This window comes from Streptopelia decaocto (assembly GCF_964273445.1).
Source record: "Streptopelia decaocto genome assembly, chromosome: 25".
Classification (NCBI taxonomy): domain Eukaryota; kingdom Metazoa; phylum Chordata; class Aves; order Columbiformes; family Columbidae; genus Streptopelia; species Streptopelia decaocto.
Genome location: NC_138680.1, coordinates 1164224 through 1184898, shown reverse-complemented (window position 1 = coordinate 1184898; position 20675 = coordinate 1164224). Strand labels below are relative to the sequence as shown.

Below are 20675 nucleotides of genomic sequence, written 5' to 3'. Positions count from 1 at the left end.
CCACCAGTGCAGTGTGTGTGCAAACCATTTCTGTGTTCGCATCTAAAGCTGCTGTGCTATGTTTTTATTATGCTGGGTGCATGAATGAGATGCTTAAAACCAGAGACTCTCGTCAGCCTGAGTTATCGCCACAAGGTGGCATTCTCTGAGCTTTTTTTACTAAGAAAAAATAAAACTTGCCATTCTTAATAATAACAATAATAATTAAGGGGGGGGAAATACCTCAAACCCTCCCTGTATTTTCCGAAGCCTGTGACAAAGCAAGATTTGTTAGGAGGCTTCTCCTTCTCTTGCAAAACAATGGTGCTGCTTTCAGAGCTGTGAGTGAGACTGAGGGTCAAGTCCCTTTAAAAAAAAAAAAAGTGAAATACAGTATTGTGCATCTTGAAATCTGAAACCAAGAAACAGAAGTACAAGCGAAACAAGGGGAAAATCTTCCAATTCCCGAGGACGACTGTTGCGAGTGGAGTTTCAAGGAATAAAATATATGTATATACACATTTAAAGGTCATTGAATGGCTTTTTTGCAGAAAGCTGTAAAATAAAGGAGCCTTGGAAGAAGAGATTTTTTTTTTTTCCTCCTTTCTGGATAGAATGGCCATTGCAAAGCAAAGCATCTTGAGATTTGGCTTCAAATGGCTCATCCTAGCAACTTTTCTGCTAGCCTGTGACGGACAAGGTGGGAAAAGAGAGAATGGTGGTCCTGCCTGTTACGGAGGATTTGATTTGTATTTCATTCTAGACAAGTAAGTCAGTTCTACTTTGTTCTTTTTCAACTAAATCTTTGTCTAGGCATGAACTGAAATGGCATGCACTGATACCGAGGAGATCTTCTTTGGATTTTGGTTTTGTAGAAGTCACTGTGTCCCTGAGGGACCTGCCAAACTCCTTACTACTCTAGCTTTGTTTTTGTTGTGGTCACTTCTTTGGTAGGTCTGATAGATGATCCCGTTGTACTCTGTAAATCAAATTGTTCTAAATTTTGCTGTGGCTGGCAGGGCAGCTTTGTTGTGTACTTGACCCTGTAGTTTCTTAAAAGAGTGGTTGGGAGAAGGGCAGCACCCTGGTCACCTCTGGGTTCCCTGCGAAGCGTGAAGGTTGTGGTGCTCGTGAAAGCGGGGTTTGGTGAGTCCTTATTGCAAGCGTTAATTCTGTAGATGAAAACATGGAGGAGATGCTGCCTGGCTGGAGCTTTGCTGCTGTCCCGCTTGCTCCTGCGCTCTGAACCTTCTAGAGCAGCAACTTGCAGGTAAAGACCTGGCTCCGCAAGGTGGCTGCTCCCTTTGAAAGGTCTCATTGTGGTCACTGAGATGGAAAACAGCTGGAGTGCCTTATTTAAAGAGAACTTCATTTTCTAGACTCTGAGCCACATTTTCTTTGTTTCCTCTTCATCAAATGCATATTTTGATTGCTCAACTGTTTATACTGAAGATAACTCCCTACCTCACTTTTTTCATCACTAATTATCGTTGTGTCATCTTCCTGGCAGTATTAAGTTTGCCTCTTTACAGGTCTTCAGATTGTAGATAATGTGGGAGGGGGATGTGCTGAGCTTTGGAATGCTTCATATTGAAGCAATACAAGAATTTACAAAGAGGTGTAAGAAAGTACTAGCTAAAATGATTTTCCTAACTTTCTTAAGAATAGTTATTTTGAACCAAAGGTTTGGAAATACTGGAGAATATGCATACCAGAGCCATGGTACTGACTGTATTGACCATAAATTTCAGAGACAGGAAAGTACTTGAAAGTTGCCAGAAGTGCTCGCGGATGAAGCTTTCTGACTGATCCTCTTGAGCGTTTTGCAGTAGCTCCCACATTCCATTAGTATAAATGACTTGGAATTACATAACACTTTCTTACCAAGTACTGGGGGAAAATGTAAGAGACACTGGATACCACAGTATGCCAGTTGTCCTAATGCTTCAGGGGAGAGTTTTGTCATGTTTTTTTTTGTGTGTTTTTTGTTGGTTTGGTTTTTTTTGTGTGTTTTGTTTGTTTGGTTTTGGTTTTTTGTTTTGTTATCACAGTATCTAACAGAAAAATCCTGCTTGGGCAGTTGTAAGATTCCTGTTTCTGGGATTTTTCTGGTGCAGAAATGAACAGGGTCTGATGTGAAAACACCCTTGGTCTCCAGTGGAATTTGGAGGAGAGTTCTGGTGTTTAGGCTGCTTGGAGTGGGTACAGTGTGCTGTGGACCCAATATTTCAGCCTTTGAGGCTGATGAGAGACTGTGGTGGAGCAGGTTATGCTATATCCTTCATCTTTAAAGCTTTCTTTCGTTCCTGAGATGCTGCTGGAGCCCTGAATACAGAGAGAGGTGATGGCAGCAAAACATATGGCAGAAGATGGTGCCAAAGAACTTACAGCCTGGATGTGAGATAAGATACAGGGCCTTCATTTAGAAGGAAAAGAAGGAAGCAGTGAGATGTTAATATCATCCGTGCAGCTAATTAATGAAGACTATAACCCATTCCCTAATGGACATGGTGTCTAATGCTGTAGCATGTAAACACCTCACACTGTTATAGTTAGTTGTATTTTGCTTTTGTAAACTGTATCCAAGATTCTTGTCTTATCTTGAAATTTCACAGATGGTATACAAGGTTTTGTCTCTTAGTTTGAGAGTAGGGAATTAAAATTAGTTCTATTAGTTCTCAGTAAGTCCTTATCTTATCTTGAACGGAAAGGATGTGCATCCAAGAAACCTTGAGGATGTGCATCCAAGAAACCTGAGTATTTTATAATGAGTATAGGAATAGTGCGCATGTGCAGTGACAAAAGGTAAAAAGTTCACAAGTGAAGAAGACTCCTTACTTCATCCTGAAGACCCCCTGAACGACCACCAGAAGACACTGCGCATGTTTAGAGTAGTTCCAAGGGGTTGCAACTGATATTGTGAAATAATGATGTAATCTGATGAATATGCAAAACACACGTTGTAACCCTAATGAATATGTATGTAACCAAATTGTATAAATGTAGTGGAGTTTGAATCAGTGGTCGAAGCCAGCTTTGGGTGCGAACCCCTGGTTTCCCAGCGCTGAAATAAAAGCACCGCATATAACTACATCCGTGGTTATGTGTTCTGTTTGCTAACAACACGAGCATGGCTGGAACATTTAGGGGCAACTCCTAGGTTAATTTACTTGCAGGAAGGGAGGAAGAAGTAACAATGAGTAATTCTCTTTAGTACTCTTTTGTTGTATCCTCTGTATGTTGAAGGTGTTATTTCCTATGCTCTTGCCTGTTGTGTGCAGATAGTAGGTGTTTTATACCCATGTGCATACATGCAAGGGACTCTACATGTGTGAAAGAAAACTTGGCGCTCGAAAGTCCTTGGCAAAATGAAGCAAGTAATCCAAGCTGTTTCCTGTGATCCCTTCGTTAGTCAGCCAGCCAGCTGATCTATTTTTAACCAGTTGTATTGAAGTGAAAGTCCTGCTCTAGAGAGGCTAATAGTTGTTTCTTTGAACCTAGCTTTAGTAGCTGTAGTTACCATGATATAAGTGGGACTAAGTCCAGATTTACTCTCAGAGTGTAGAAGAATATAGGGACCATGTGGGGTGGACAGCCGACAGACACTGTGCATCACCTGGCAGGGACACTGACCTACATGAACCGCTTCTGGTAGCGGTGACTCTTCCCGTGGGAAGCGTCAGCCTTCCAGCAGAGCTAACCACAGGACCCTTCCAGAGCTGAATAACATTCAGCCGCTCTGATCTGCAAAAATACAAGCCTTTAGTAGCTAATGATAAAATTGTGTGAGGAAATAGAGTCAAAATCATCTCTGCTCTTCATTGACCAGGTCAGTGATTCCTTGATGGTTTTTCTGGAAGGACAGGCCTGAATCCAGAATAATGTATACATTTTGTTTGGACGACAGCAGGTTGGAAGTATATGGAAGGATAGTTTTTCATTGTTTGAGCGTGAGGGTTGAGGGATGTTAGCAAGGTAGGGTGGAGAAGTTTGTGCATTGTTGTGTCTTTTTCTTGTTGCCTGAAGGAATGTAATTCACTCCTAAGTGTGCTGTAGGCAGGCCTTTGCAACGAGGTTAAGTTAGTATGTGAAATCCTTGCCCATCAAGACCTTTCTACATATTTTTAGCCAGCGACAAGTCAAAAGTTAACTATTTCTTTGTAAAAGGGGTGGGCTTAGAGGTTTATCCTGCTCTGAACTGGACCTCTGCAGACTCTGTAATCTCAAATGTTTGACAGTATCCTTGGTGAGCTGTCTTGTGTGAAATGTGATACAAAATAGTGTGTCCTCAAAGAGTTGTGTCACCTCTGTAGTGTTTTCAAAACTGAAGTATTTGAAAAGACAAATGACACTTTTTGGCTCATTTGTGTTGTGTTTAAAGAGCTCAATAAAAAGATGCTGCAAAACTTCTTGGGTCAGTGCCACCTCTGACACTTACGGGACTTCTTGAAGTTAGTCCAAAACGACGGAAGTTTAAGGAGAACTTGGATCAGCATCAGTGTCTGCATCAGCTCTCTTCTGTCAGCTGCAGTGCACATAACTGCTGTGAAGTCTTTGTTTAGGAATTTGTAGGCTTGGTTCTGTTTTCTTCTAGTTGGTGAATTAGGTAAAACCGTGGGTATTCTGAGAAGGTGCAATGACAGAAGTGGAAAGTGCCAGGAAGTCAAAGCGTAGGCAGGTTTGAGTTGCTGCAGCTTCAGGTTACAGTGCATCTTGTCCCATTGAGGAGGACAAAAGCACCTGCTGGGGGCCAGGGCTCAGCCAGAGTGTGGCTCTCTGTGTCTGCAACCACCGATTCTCTCTCACATGCACAAAATGCCAGCACAGTTGACCACAGATGTATCATTCTCTTGTTAAAGGCATAATGGTTTACTTAGTCTTAATTTCCATTCATTGGGCTTTTCTCCAGCAGGAGAATTTGGCATCCTCACAATGAGCCCTTACTTAAATTGCAAGTTTATAGCATCGACCATTCAGCTGTAAAGTGTTTGCTTGCTGATCATCTTCTTTCTCTTCAGGAATATGAAGAGATAACGATTTTAAATTTGGCTTTTATTGTTTTACAGTTAGGCTTTAGAAATACTTATTCTATTCAGAGTTCGTGGCCTGCCTAATGAGAGGCTTTACAAGTGACAAGTGTCTTTTGCTGTGGGGTTTCCGAATAACAGCCAAAAGCTGTGGAGAGGAATGCTATAAACTAAAGTTGGTTTTCTAAACCTTCTGTTGACTGTTGAAAGTTTAGTTGTATTTGGTTTGTCCATTTTATACAAAGTGAAGATTGTAAGAAGTCTGAAGTGAGTTTCAGAAGATGTTTTTTTATGGATTAGAGGGGTACTTTTCTTTTTCCTAAATGCATACCTGGGCATTTATGGCCACTGACACCTGGGCTTGACTAGATGAAGAGATGAACTGCAAGCAGGCTGCAAGCTGTCTAGCTACAGATGGAAACTGCTGTGCTAGAAGGAAAGACAAAGGTCAGCAAAAGCAGGAGCTTTCATTTTGGGACCCTTTTACAGCTTCCTGTGGCCGAGCTAAAGAATAAAAGTATTGTAGGCTATTCTGCTGCTTTTGAACCTCAGGTTGTTCCTTTTGTGTGTTATTAGATGTATGGGAGGGCTTCATGGAGAAAGGGCTGTACTTCAGCTGCTTGGAGTTTTGTTCCAGAGGGTATAGAGATGAGACTGTTGGTGGGAGAATGGAGCAAGGATGGTAATGGGGAAGAGATGCAGCAGAAGCTGAAGCTGTGTCTGTGTGAAGAATTAAAAAGCACTGCTTACCTGAAAACAACTGCCCAAACACTTGAAGACCAACAGTTGCAATGGCAAACATTTAAACAGGCCGTGCTATTGACTGGCACATTGTTGAACTGAGATACTGGTTTTCAAGCTTCATTCCAGCAAATGCTGTTTTCAAAAAATACATGACTTCTCAGAGCCATGGAAAATGGCAGGAGTTTTAGGTGACGACCTACATACCTTCTGTGCTCTGTTTCTGGATCTCATTCCCAGCTGCCTTGCTGTAATAGCAATTTTGAGTGACGATCAACTTTTGTTCAGGAGTTTATAATGAAAGGGAAGAAATTACCATACCTTTAAAGGCTAATGCAGTGTCCTGTTCCAAGTGGGGACTAGTGAGAGCTTTTGTGAGGGGCATTTTTTTAGAGAGGTGGATATATGGTCTAAAGCAACATACGTTTCACTGAAGGAGGTAGTAATTGTTTTATGGTTAACAAAGCCTTGGCTTCATGTGTCTTCTGGAGACTGATGTAACCATTGCAATAAAATCAAGTATTTCTTTTATGCTTCACTATATAAAGATAATAAATTGTTATTTTCCAGGCCAGTTTTTGGAAATTATTTGGACTACTTGGCACCGATAGGACTGGAGTGCCTGTCATATTCAAGGTGTTAGAGTTATTCCATACAATTGAGAGGAATTTACACCTGGGTTTGAGCTTTGTGTCCCTATCAGTTTGCAGTTGGATGCAGTTGGGGTTACGTTTCTTGTTTCAGAGCAAGTCCTGATGTACCTTGCCTTTCACCAATTTTTCCACCATCTGTATGGTTTAATTAGTTTATAAAGGCCCTTGCTATTGGTGTTTCTTTGGTCTTCTTTGATACACATTTCCATGGAGAACAAGTAATGATTTCAAGTCCTGGTCTGCTGAAAGGAGAGCCAAGAAGCACAATTAGCATTTGCTTGTGATTAAGTCTCCTCTGCGATCTGTCCCTTACAATCATGGACAAAACGGGAGTGCCTGTAAATGTTATCTTTAAAGTGGTACCTTTGATATCAGGTCCTTTGTACAATGAGCGCCAGAGCGTTCATTGTTTTTCCAGATGAACCGTAACTATCTGAAAGGAGGTTGTAGCATAGAGGATGTTGGTCTCCTTGCCCAAGTAGCAAGTGATAGCGTGAGAGGAAGCGGCCTCAAGTTGTGCCAGGGGAGGTTCAGATTGGACAGTAGGAAACATTTCTTCATGGAAAGGGTTGTGAAGCAGTGGAACAGGCTGCCCAGGGCAGTGGTGGAGTCACCATCCCTGGAAGGGTTGAACAGAGGTGTAGATGAGGTTCTCAGGGACATGGGGCAGTGCTAGAGTCAGGTTATGGTTGGACTCGATGATCTTAAGGGTCTCTTCCAACCAAAATCATTCTATGATAAGCTCTTGTATCTGCACAAGGGTCCTCATTGCATGTCATCTAAGGTTGCCTTTGGGCATATCGGGACCATCTAGAGAAAGAATGGCTTAAGGTATCATGGAGCAAGTGGGTAAGGACAGGTGTTTTACTGAACAGCTGGAATTGAAAACCAGGTGTGGGGAGAACAGGGAAGGTAACTTGTCTGACCTACACAGTGTGGTCCGTGCGCTTGCTGTGCTTCAGGGAAGTGACGCGATGCTCTTTGCAGTAAAGCTGGGGTTGGTGGTACCAGGCGTGCAGTGCTTGGGTGAATCCATTCATGGCTCTTCATTTGCGTTCTCAGCTCTAAGGTAGAACAGAGTCAGGTCAGATGCCTTTTCCTTCTGTGAAGTGAAAAAAGTGTCTTCTCAAATGTTCACTTTTTCTTCCTCAGGCTGCAGATCACTGAAGTTGCTCTCAAAGCTGGAATGGTTATTTCCCCTTATAAGTACTTTTAGTTGTAGTCAATGAATTAAATAAGTGATGACACATTTCTTTTCCAACTCTAGGAGGGATTTTTTTCCCAATTTTAATATTCCAATGTCCATTTTATTCTCAAAATACACTTGAGCTATGAGTTCTGCATAATGGTATGGCAAGCGAGTTGGTGGGATAATCTAAAATACTGTGCAGAAAGACAGGTCTTCACTCACAAGAGGTTTGTTTAAGACCATACTAAAGGTCGACCGTAACTCCCTATGTTATTGCCGAGCATAGCCTCAGCATGGACTGTAAATTATTCTTGCTTTCCAAAGTTAAGTATGAAATGTCTTTTACAGTTTAATATCTCTTTAGAGGAGGAATCCGGACAGTAACTTAAAATAAAACCAAATGACTAGCTCAGCAATGTGTAACAAAACATTAGGCTGGGAAAACTACAATAGCAGAAATCAAACTAACATCTCCTGTAATACTTGTTTCCTTAGATCAGGAAGTGTCCTCCACCATTGGAATGAAATATATCATTTTGTGGAACACTTGGCCCGCAAGTTCATAAGGTAAGACGTGCGGCTTTCCAGATAACCAGGAGGGGCGATATGTGTGCCGGCGGCTGCAGTCGTGCTCTCAGTCACAGTCAAGTAGCACATGCAGCTTTACCAGGGGACCTTGTGGAGAGTGAATTCTTAATGCTGTTTTCAGGTCACCACTTTGACTGCTTTTTCTTTTTGCTGTCTGACCTCCATGGATCAAATCATATTTTTCACGGGGAAGGGATCCTCTTGTTTTTGAGGTGTTTGGCTACTGCCTGATATACAGAAGTTTGGGTCGGCGGGGAGACGCCTGAGGCTGTAGCTCTCAGGCACCGAATGCCTTGTGGCTGGATGAAAAATCCCCCAGGCCAGTGGGTGGAATGTTATGATAAACATAATTAGCCTTCCTTTGTCTCCATGGTGATACCAGGACACGCTTAAGCCTTTCTGGCTCTAGCAATCGTAAGGTCACACTGCAAGTGCTATTGACATCTTTTAGAAGGATTCTTCATGGTTTGCCTTGACTAGGACGGCCCAGGGCAGAACAACTTTTCATGCTTATTCCTGTCTTTTATCCTGTTGAGTTATAATCTAGATAGCAAGCAGAGCAGGCTGTGTGTTTGCTGTTGTGCATACAGTAAGCTCTGATCTGGACCATCAGAATAACGTACTCTTTTTCTCTCCTTCTCCAGCCCTCAGCTGAGGATGTCCTTCATTGTTTTTTCAACTAGAGGGACAATTCTAATGAGGTTAACAGAAGACAGGTAAGAAGAGGTTTAAAGCAGCTTTTGCGTCCTTGTTGTAGCTTCCTTCATCTACCTCGCTCAATGATTTCCAGTCAACAGTGAGCAGTGTTGTGATCTCTTTGTGCTTCTCAATTTAGTTGTGTGAATCACCTGCCCATTTTCATGTATGTAACTCATTCAGCTAGAACGTATTAAAGGCTCTTAAGGCAGAGTTTGCCTCTTTAATTTTAACTCTTAAATGTCTGTCAGCAATAAGGGTTTTAACTCAAACCGCTTTCATTGCGGGAGTCTGATTTCCACTGTTTTTCAGGCTTCTGTCAGAGAACAAGGGCCTTATTGCCTTTGAAACATCCTGCGGGAGTTTCTTCTGCAAACAAATAGGAGACACTCTTTTCCTATAAAACCAAACTTGAAAGCTGTAGGTGATACCCATACTCTCAAGGTAGACATGAATGTGATTTCTTCAGAGGTCTGAAAGTATGTTATAGGCGTTCAGTGTTTAAGAAGAATTGCAAGGGTGTATATTTTTTGGTACTGCCAGTTTGGTTGCCATGTTTCTGAAGCATGTTCCTGTCATCCCCTTGTAGATTTTTACTGCAATGAAGTTGGGGATCTATAGGTTGGATGTTTTTTTTCACTATGACTTCAAGGAGAACTGGATGAGGTCCTTTAAACGCTCTTGCTTCCTCTGTTAACTTCATTGCCACGTGGAGCAAAAATATATGTAACATATGTGAAGACTGTATAAGTCAGCATGTGTTTTGCATATTGGATGTCTATGAAGTTGCATACCAGAGCAGCTACTATAGAGGAATGAACAGGAAACTGGCCACTTTCCTGAGGAGCAGTCCACATACATACCAACCGTGAAAAATGTCGTTAAACCCAGCCAGCCTAAGCATCTCTTGCCACTTACTGCAACAGTAAGTGTAAAGAGAATGTGCCATATCAAACTTGGTACCAGAGAAAAACCTGTTCCCTGCCTCTGTCTCCCACCGCGGTAGCACACCCCGTTGCAAAGAATCTAGTCTGTAAATGCTCTAGACTATGAGACTTAAGTGTTTCCCATGTGGAAATGCATTTCATATTTACCCAGCTGTCCTAGAAATGTTGACTGGGAGCAGGATATTGATCTGGTATTAGTCTAGAAGCCAGCTGACTGGAGAGCTGTTGGTTTTTATTGGAGCACTGACAAACGAGGTGTGGGCTTCATGCTGGTCGCTTAGTTAACATTGTGTGAGGTGTACCTTGTTACTAAAGACTTCTGACCTGGACTTGGCTTCTAGAGTTTGGTGTCTGCAACTCAGTGGAACAACGAATGGGTGCCCACCCCATTTAGCCCACACTTCATCTGTCACTGTGCCTGGAATTCCCCAAAAAAATTAAAACAGATACCCTGACTCATAGTCAGCTGTTGGGAAAGGCTTTAATCCTTAAGTCAGTGTGAACAGGAACTGGAGGCCCAGCTGGGGTTGCCAGGATGGTTTGAGATTGTGTCATTTTTTGTGGCTGTTTGACTACATTTGCATAGTCAAGTCAGCAAGCGTAAGTGAGGCAAGGGAGCCAGGTGCGAGCCAGCTGCTCTGCTTCTGCATCACGTTTGACCAGGGTTACACAGGAAGTATTTATTTAGAAAGAAATGCATGGATGTTGACCCAAGAGATGCTGCTGTTGTGATGCTTTCCTTGGGCTCTGGGAACAATGGGTGCACATCTGCTCTGTTCTCCACATCCATATAAAGGTATCTACTCGGACATTACCTTAGCCTATATAAACATTGGATTAGCTTTTTGTTTGGTTGGTTTGGGTTTGCTTGTTTGGTTGGTTTTGTTCCTTCCCCCCACCTCTGTGTCTGGTTCTACCATGCATGTCTTCACCTGAATATCAGCTTCTCATAAATTTGATCTCAGATCTAACAATGCACCTGCGTTCATTTCAGAGAACAGATACGCCAGGGTCTAGAAGAGCTGCAGAAAGTCCTCCCGGGAGGCGACACATACATGCATGAAGGATTTGAAAGGGTAACTAGATGCATGCTATGGTGCCTCTAAACTGTGTCTGGGTGCTTCTCAGGAAATGTTAAACAAAGGAATGTGGCTAAAATAATTCTCTGGTAGCTAAGTGGGGCTATTTCCCTTGTATGCAACAGATGCACTGAAGTGTATGCATTCAGTGCTGGAGCTCATACAAGGGAGCTACAAAACCTACAATGTATCTTTGTTTTTGCCTTCAGCTTTGGCATTCCAGCCCCATATGGAACCACATTCCTGAAGGGTGGAAAGCTCTCTAGAGTCCTGCATGGGTGCTGTAGTAGGTTTGTTAGAGCTGGGTGGGGGCTGAGGCCGTGGCTCTAACCTGGCCTCACTGGTGGGCAAATAATGCTGTGCAGAAGTTGTTGCCTGCTCTGATCTTCTATATATTTTGCAAGCTCAAGAGTTTCTCTGAACTTGAACTCCTGAGCCCCCTCCCACTTCTGTACCACACATGCATTTGGGGGGATTGTGGAACTGTCTGCCTGTTGAAAATGCACATGAACACAACCAAAATTCAGGTGACCTGACAGAGATGCTGATTCTTAACTAGGAGTCCAAAACTAAATCCTGGAGTTTGGTGACTTCAGAAACTTTGCAGAAGTCCAAAAAAACCCCAAATTTAAATTCAGAGCAGAAATGAAATTCATAAGCCAAATATGTCCAGGGTGGCCTCATTTTCAATTTGGAATTGGCACATGCTGAAGCGTTTGTGCTTCTACCCTGCAGAAGATGCTTGTGCACAGACCAAGTGGGAGACAGAAGTGTAAGAATCTCTCTTAACTTGGTTATTTGCAATTAGAGTAGTTGATCTAGAGGTGCTAGGGAGTATTTATTAAAGGACATAGGATGATTCTTGAGGAGGAAGGTGAATGTGATTTGCAGACAATAGAATAGTGGAAAACTAGATTATTGTTGCCCACTGGCCTTAGGGTTGGTGTGACTGATTTGTTCTTTTGAGAAGACCTTGGAGTAACACAATCCAAACCATAGGCAAGAAACTGGTTCTGTGAAGGAGGTACCTCTGAAAGCAGAGGCCACGTGCAGGCTGCACACACGACATCCTCACTGTCACCTTCTCTTTCTTTCTGGTGCATGTGTAGATACCTATGAAGTAGTATTATTCATTTATTGCTAATAATCTTCTGATTTAATTTCAGGCAAGTGAACAGATTTACTATGAAAATGTTCACGGTGAGAGACTTTCTTGATCCATTGAATGTTTTATTGTTTTTCTTTTTGACTTTAATAACTTTAATAGATTTGAAATGCAGCCTCACCATGGGAAAGGTGGGGGGTGGCTCCTATTCTTACAGCAATACAGTGCTGCTCAGGGTAGTTTTTTCACGAAAAGGAAAAAGAATGGGTGGAGCTTTAAGGCTCCAGAGTAGTCAATGAAGGGAGAGAGACATCTCCGGAGGTCGCTTGGGCTCTTAAATTTGTACAAGAAACACTCACTTTACTCCTACAGAAAGATCCTGGGCACTTGACTTTGGCATCTGCAAAACAAATAATCCTGCTTGTTGCTTATTGTTTGTCAAGCACTTGACTTTCTCATTGCATTATTACCACCTTATTTAGTATTGGGAATTTCTAAGTGGCACCGAGCAAATTACACATCACATCTCTGTTCTGCACTGATTGTTTGGATTTTGTGTCCTCAGCAAGAGCTTGTTAAAGGCACAGCTACTCGTAACGGCATGAAAAAGCCCTGGAGGGCTGGAGCAATTGAAGATTTACTACTTAACATGCCTTGACATATTGAGCCCTTATTTTTTCCATAGCAGCATTTGTGCAAAAGGTACCTATGGAGCCCTTCAGATCTGTAGCAAGTCTGTTGTCAGAAATAGAAATGAATTCTATTTGGCCACTCCTCAAAACTAATACAAACTTGGAAAACCGAAGCTATAATCAGTACAAGGGGAAGACTGCAAGGTTTAATGATGTTGCTGAGATGATACATAGGAAGGTTGAAGATTTTAGGCCATTTTCCTGCTATATCAGTTTAAATCCCAGCTGAGCTTTTTATCACAAGCTGTAAAAAAAATCTCTGGAAAAAAGGTCAAGAAATAACTAGAAACACATTAGTGTTGGGTTTTTTTTGATGGCTGCAGTCTGAAATAGCCGTGAATGGCTGTCAATTAAAAAATCACTGGCACACCAAAGGAGTGTGGTGTAAAATTGGTGTTGAAGGCAGGTGCCTGAGTGACAAAAGTATGCAGAAATTCATGTCTTCTGAAAACTGGGTGGCTGAAGAGAGGTAAGGACATGGTGGTAAGGACATGGGCTTGACATCCACTGTTTCTGGTCTTCAAGTGTGCTAACGGGTCACTAGCAGGATGTTTTCTAGGCTAGTTTAACAAATGCAACTCAAAACCAAGGGACTAAAGAAGTTTGTGTATTTAGGTTACAGAACGGCAAGTGTCATCATTGCATTGACAGATGGAGAACTCCATGAAGACCTGTTTTTCTACTCTGAGAGGGAGGTAAGTGTGTTACACATTTTTAGCCAAGGAGACAGTGAAATGTCTGGGCCTGCTGCTTGGAAGGCAAAAGACAGGGAAAACCTTTCTCCTAAATAACAAGACTTCCCTATGGTGCTCTTTAGATATGAATCTTTAGGATAAACACCTACAGCAGCAATGCTTCTGACTCTTCAAAACTGACACTGTTCATAAGCTTTAAACTTCCAGTTAAAAAAATAGAAATAGAAAATACCAAAACATTTTAGGTTACTATTGTACGGGAATGTGTCCTAAGTGAAGGAAAGAAAATGGGTTTAGTCTGTGTTGCATCTGGTGGACAGACAAACGTTAAGAAGTTGATGTAGCTAGGAAGGTTAGCTGATTAGGTTTTAAAACAACCCTTTGGTTTTCTTTACTAAACCTACTCTAGTAGCAGATAAAACCTGTTTGTTGTTTTGTAGTGGGTTTTGGTTTATTTTATGAGTGTTTTTTCAGAATTGGGGAGGAAAGCTTTTAAAGTGCTCTTTTGGTAAGACCCCACCCATTGCTCATTTTACAGAAAAAGACTAAACTTATGTTTAAGACCTTTCAGAAACCTGCATCCCATCATATTCGTATCTATGGCATCCTCTCTTTCCTTGTTCCAGGCTAATCGGTCGCGTGACCTGGGAGCAACAGTGTATTGTGTTGGCGTGAAGGACTTCAATGAGACCCAGGTAAATGAGGCGCTCGTGCATGTTGAACGCAGGCACATGCCCCGGAACCACTTTCTCACGACTTCTCAAGGGCTCTTCCTCTCCTTCTGAGTGTTTGACAGTCTGAAGTGACTGCCTGAAGGGTCTTCATCTGGGTGTTGGGTTTAAGCCCTTTTCAGTCTAAACTTCAATATGTGCACAGCGGTTCCTCCGCATGCCACAGTGACTCTTGTTAATACTGGAGAAAAGGAGAGGAAAAGTCACAGCAAATCAGCCTGGCTTAAGCTCTAGGCAGGTGGAGATTGTGGAGAATTTTCCCCCCTTGCTGCCCCCCATAAAACTGAGGTATTGCTTTATACGCTTCAGTTTCAGTCCAGCTTTTCTTTCACAGGAAAACTATGCTGTAAAAAGCAAACAGCATCATTAGTGACTCTTACATTTTAGTGTCTTCCCATGTTGGTATGTCCATGAATTACATTCCCCACCAAGTGTAACAGTTGACATATTTTTCTAACACAAGTGTAACACTTGCACAGCCCCTAACGGCAGCGCTGAAATCATTATTGGATAGCGCTTTTCCAGGTTTTCAGCTTTCCAACAAAACTTCAGGCACTGATTCAAAAAGGAGTCAAAACAAACTTGGTTTAGAACAATTTCGTTTGAATCAAAACCAGACACTAGTGAAACCCAGAGTAAGTCATAGAAAAAGCAAAGAGGGAATAAAAAGAGCAAAGAGACTAGATCTAAAGTAGCAGACCTCAAAGACAGTTGCTACTTGAAGTCATTTAGATGCTGAAGAAGTTAACTGGAATTAGATTACTGTGTCTGAAGAGCCGGAATGCACAAGGAAGACGACCACGGAGAATGAGTTGAGGAAACTCTCAACATCCTGGTTTACAGAAGCTGCTGGGTCTTGGCCAACAAGCCCTAAGCAGCTTCACTGCCCTTCCCAGAGCAGGCAGGGCAAAGCTGCCTGGAGTATTTCTCCGGATGCAAACCAGGAGGTTGCCAGGTTGGTGTTTCACTTGAGAAGTGGGGGTGACATGAGCTGGAAAGGTGGAGCCAGCGAGGTTTAGGTTGGAATGTGTGGCGCGTCTGCTGCCTCCAGCTCTCAGTGCTCCAGGAAACGCCAGAGGCCGGCTGGGTTGATGTTACCTCTGCCATGGGAGAGAATAACTATAACAAACATTGGCCTTGCAGCACTAAAACTTGGTTCAGCTCCAGCAGATGCATGGAGAGCTCATTACTTTTGAATTGGGTTTATATTTTTGCCTTAACCCTTAGCATGCTATTGACAAGTGAACCTGCACGTAGCTCTTTCCAGGTGATGTCCTGGATCCCCTTATCCTGCCACTGCCTCATCAGTGGCCCCTCTTCCTTGCCATGTGGGCTTCTAAATGCTCTTCTGCTCCCTGCCTGCCCCCTCTTGGAAGATACCTTCTGTTACAGCTCCCTCTTTTCTTCTTCTTGGCTTTCTAATGCTTGAGCCCAGGACAAACAGTCAAATCTCTGTCCTGACAGGAAAGGTGCATCAGGCCTTTATCTCCAGGTGGGGTATAATTTGCATTAGTCTTCTCTATATGTGAAAATACTGAATAATTTTTATTAGTTCCCTGGTATAAATGATGTGCTGAAGTGTTTTGCTGCATTAGTGGTGTTGATTCCATGGCCTATTTTGGTTGGGGAGTTAGTGTGGTGGGTGATTTACAGTCATGTGGGAGAAAGTTTTTTGCAATAAAGACCATTAAGGTCTGGGCATCAGTGAAAGCCACATTCTGTCTCGTCCTGAAAGCCAAGAGAAGCCTGTTGTGCTTCCTGACACAGAGCTTTCTAAAATCAGTCAGGATAAAGAGATAAACTTTTCAGTGCTTGACAAACTATAATGCACTAGCAATCCAAACAGAGTACTTGGGAGTATTTGGGGTTTTTTACTTGCAAGTGGATGGGTCTGGAGAAGTCTTAATTTGCTGCCTGCTGGCTAATTTATCTCATTCTTTGCATTTCTGTTTTATTTGCTTTTACCGCTCTGTCAGCTGGCTAGAATTGCCGACAGCAAAGATCATGTCTTTCCAGTGAATGATGGTTTTGAAGCCCTTCAGGGGATCATAGACTCTGTAAGTATTTTTAATTATGTGTTTGCATGTGTGCGTGTTAGTTTGTGTTAGCTTGCACAGCTGCAGGTTTAGTTTTCCTGTATTCACAAGGACCTGCTGACTGCTAATCAATCATATAAACACTTGGTCCAAAGAAACTGACCTGTGTTTGGACTAATATTGCTACTTCAAGGTAGAGTTTATCAACAGGTCACAATACAGGAAGCTTGGAACCCAAATGTTATTTTTGTCTCCGCCTTGATGGGAAATACTTGACTGAATGGAGTAGGCGCATGGGGACAGTTTACAAAACGGCTGCCATAGACTGCGAGAGCAGAGATGTGTTAGAGCACATTCTGTTGGAAAAATCCGGGCACTCTTTCATCTCATATTGCACTTGATTAGCATCCTTTCTGTCCTGATGGATGTGCTGCACTGCTCACCTGTTTAGAATGGGGGAATGCATCCTACTATGGATAGCAAAATCCCCAAAACTTGCCTTTCTACATTCGGCCTCTTGACAAATGGGCTACTTTTTTCCTCCCCGGACCTAGGTTTCCTGATTCAAATGGATCATTTCTCTAGAGGTTGGGTGTAGCATAGCAGAGCTGGCCCATTACCAAGTGCCGGGGGTAAGAGCGGCAGTTTGGGTGATGGAGGGAGGGACACAGACCGATTCCTTCCCTACAGCCTGGGTACAAGCCACACAAATGGCCCCATGGGCTTTACTGGCAAATAAGAGGCATCCCTGCCTCTCATTCTAAAACATTGAGCAGCCTCATCTCTTTCACCTAGGACCAGCGTTTCCCTTGACTGAGCAGGAAAAGCAATATATGAGAGGATGTGTGTGTCATTTTCTTTATAAGTGTAAAATGTGCCAGGTGTTTTAGTGTTTCTCTGTTCCTTTCGCTCAGTTGTGTCCCATAACTGTTCTAATTAGATTGCTTCCCATGGCTACGAGAAAGGATGGGAAATCTTTCTAAAGACATGTGTTTTGTTCATTTTGGTAGACGCTTTTTAGTTGATAAACCCCAGATGAAGTACACAACTCGAAGCCAGGCAGGGTAGATTCACCGGGGGGTGTCTCAGATTTCTGTGTTTGCAGTGGTTACACACTGTTCTGACCATGTAGTACCAAGCAAAACTGTTCCCTCAGTGCGGGCTCAGTTTTCCCCAGTGCTCTCGCGTGTAGACGGAATACAATCCCTGGCTTATTGGTTTTCCTGGCACCGTCCAAGTGTGGGGCTACTGGCTCAATTCTCTTGGACAATCAGGTGTTGCATGTAATTTAAGAAAGCAACAAAACAACAAAAACCCCTACTTTGCTTCCCAGTCCTGCATTCCCTTTGCAGCTGTTTTTAATGAATTCCAGGAGCAGTTCTGACTCCTTTTCCAGTTATACTTAACAAAATGGGAAGACTACAGCCTCCAGAAACCTAGGCAAGAACTGCTTCAGCTGAGCGGTGCAAGATTTACCAGCCCTGGAAAGGAGGGTCACAAGGAAGTGTAATCGTACAGAAATGAATCTGTGACGTGACACTTGGAGTGGAGTGATTGCAATAGGTTGGGTAGAAAGGATGTGTGTAAAAAGAATGGCAAGAAGCACATTAATGGCTCTGTAGAACAATGAGTGTGTAAATTCTTCTTCTAGCTGGAAAACACACTCCCTCATTCATTTTTTTCTTGTCCTTGATAAGCACCTCTGTCTTGGATCAAACAAACAAAGCATTTGTGTTCACACGAAAGCATTTTCATGTTAAAAGAGCCAGGAGATTTGGAAGCTTCTTTCAATTCCTGTGTAAGAGCTGGTATAGCAAGGATGCTCAGCCACATGTAGAGAGGATCAGGCCACTACCTGCTGTCTGATGTAACAAGAGAAGGAAAGATGAAATGATGAGCCTGGCAGACATTAATGTTTGAAATCATTCTAGAGATATGAAGAGCTGGGTTTGTTCTGGTCTGCGGTGATTTGGTGTGACTGGGGTGGTTGGACTCTCCCCGCCTCCCCTTGTCCTGAGGGGTTGATCTGTTTCAACCTTCTGTGTGTGCAGAGGTGGTGGACTTAGAAGACCATCTGAAATTAAAAGGGAGCTGAGAGTGCTTGGAGCTTGAAGCTGGTCTCTACATCTGCTGAGCAAAGATGTTCAGGGCGGCGGGTCTGCAAATGTCTCTGTACACCTGCCCTTCCTTTTCTGCAGGAGCCAGCAAGTTTTGGGTTAGCAGCTGCAGGAAGATCTGCTGTGTGCTCGCAGAGAACTGTCTCCCACTAAATACCACCAAGCTATTCTGGTGTGTGCTGGAGTCTGCTTAAATGAGTTGAAAATATAGACCCATGCTGAAGTCGTGCTTAAAAACATGATCCCTAAAGTGGGAGCTGAAGGTGTTCAGTGCCCTGTGGTAATGATCATGCTTTCTACCTTTTTATTCCACCAAATGCATGTTTAACAAGACTTCAATATATTTATTTTACTTAGCTCATGCAGATATTATTGGCCAGGAAACACTTAATAAATAAATTACTGCTTTGTAATTGGCAACAGACTTTGTTATTTAGTAATTCAGCAGAGCTCAAGGGTGAGTACCTAGCCTCAGGCTGCAGTTCATTCACACTGGCACTGATTAGGGGGTAACCTTCTATTAAACCTCAGCATCCTGTTTGCTAATTAGAATTCCTGAATTTGGTGAAATATTTCTAAGAAATATGCAGCTGCTGTGGTGGAGTGATCTGCCTGCATGCTTGTGGACCAGAACAACAAATGGAAGCTTCCAGCAGTCGTGGGATTTCACTCCCCTTCTTCCCTTTCCTTCTCGAAGGGCCCAGGTGACCTGCAGGGCTAAATTACTCACAGGTAGTTGCTAATTCAGTTCTGTGCTGAGAAAGGTAACTGAGACAAATAAAGCCATGCTTCCACAAGCACATGTTGCACTTTTTATTTGGCATGTCAAGAAATATTAACAAGAGACTCTCCCAGGAGCCTGTGTGAAGCTGGAGCATAATCGGAGCCCCACAGAATACCCCAAGAAACTGCTCTGGGAATCTGCGCTTGGTTATTAAGCCTGTGCTGCTGCAGACAATGAGATGTTTCCTCACAACAGCAAGCACGTGCTTCAAGTACTTTTCTGCACGGATGCCAAGGCGAGCTGCCTTAAGGCCTGCAGGCAGTTACCAAGTAAACCAGCGCTGTCGGAGTTCTCCCTGCGAAAACGAGGATGCGGACTCAGTTTGCCTGGGTATGGGGTGGTTTACAGGCGCTCAGCCGGGAGGTTGCATCACCACTCTTGCATGTTATTTTGCTTTCCTGGAAAGCCAGCCTGCGGTGACCAGAGCGCACCTACAGCCACACGGGGCTGCGCGGATCATTCTAAAGTGCCCACAGTTGTTGATGACAAGAGGCTTTGTATTTGAATATGGCACAGAATCCCAGAATGTCAGGGGTTGAAGGGCCCTGGAAAGCTCATCCAGTGCAATCCCCCCATGGAGCAGGAACACCCAGATGAGGTTACACAGGAAGGTGTCCAGGCGGGTTGGAATGTCTGCACAGAAGGAGACTCCACAACCCCCCTGGGCAGCCTGGGCCAGGCTCTGCCACCCTCACTGGGAACAAGTTTCTTCTCATATTTAAGCAGAACCTCCTGTGTTCCAGTTTGCACCCACTGCCCCTTGTCCTATCACTGGCTGTCACCGGGAAGAGCCTGGCTCCATCCTCCTGACACTCCCCCTTTAGATATCTGTGAACATGAATGAGTCCCCCCTCAGTCTCCTCTTGTCCAGCTCCAGAGCCCCAGCTCCCTCAGCCTTTCCTCACACGGGAGATGCTCCACTCCCTTCAGCATCTTTGTTGCCCTGCGCTGGACTCTCTGCAGCAGTTCCCTGTCCTGCTGGAACTGAGGGGCCACAACTGGACACAAGATTCCAGGTGTGGTCTCCCCAGGGCAGAGCAGAGGGGCAGGAGAACCTCTCTCAACCATTTGCCTACTTTCACTTCATCGCTGCAAAGCAATGAGGAGAAGAAATATATGTTTAAAAGTCTGGGGATGCTGAGGGAGAGGGGAATTTGGAAAAATGTGAAAAGATTCTCTTCTTAAAGGAGACATTCAGTGAGGAGGAAAAATACTTGTGTCACAGAGGCACCCCAAAAGTCAATTGAGACAGGCAATAAGCTCCAAACCAATTTTATTCTAACCAGAACCGTTTAGCAGAAAACCAACTAGAAATGGGGTTTATCCACGATTATAGTAGTCGTTTATGGTAGTGGTCCAGAAACTTGTGTCAGCTGAGGCGTTTCATTGACCGAGGGCCCTGTCTGTGAACCAGGGGGTGGGTGCATGACCATAGTGCTCCAGCAGCCTGGACGTTTCTGTGCTTGGGGGGTGGTGGGATGGGGGGAGTTCATCTGCCACAACGTGCAGAAATATCAACTCTTAATTGTGCTCGTTAGCCTTGGCAGTCACTTTGGGAGAAATACGCTGTATCTTCAGAGAAGCAGAACCTGGAATGAGTAAGGGGCGGGTAGTAG

General features: G+C 43.5%; 1 protein-coding gene across 2 annotated transcripts in view; it reads left to right on the top strand.

Moving 5' to 3' along the window:
* The first annotated feature begins 440 nt into the window (after positions 1–440).
* The window catches only part of ANTXR1 (ANTXR cell adhesion molecule 1), a 90298-nt gene continuing 70063 nt past the window's right edge, over positions 441–20675 (top strand). The window contains exons 1-8 of one of the 2 annotated variants that reach the window (XM_082072535.1): positions 441–746; positions 8085–8156; positions 8822–8893; positions 10815–10896; positions 12066–12099; positions 13312–13391; positions 14018–14086; positions 16099–16179. In XM_082072535.1, the coding sequence (XP_081928661.1) occupies positions 595–746; positions 8085–8156; positions 8822–8893; positions 10815–10896; positions 12066–12099; positions 13312–13391; positions 14018–14086; positions 16099–16179 (642 nt within the window). In that variant the 5' untranslated portion in view covers positions 441–594. The remainder of the gene's footprint in view (positions 747–8084; positions 8157–8821; positions 8894–10814; positions 10897–12065; positions 12100–13311; positions 13392–14017; positions 14087–16098; positions 16180–20675) is intronic. The other variant, XM_082072536.1, reaches the window with a different exon arrangement.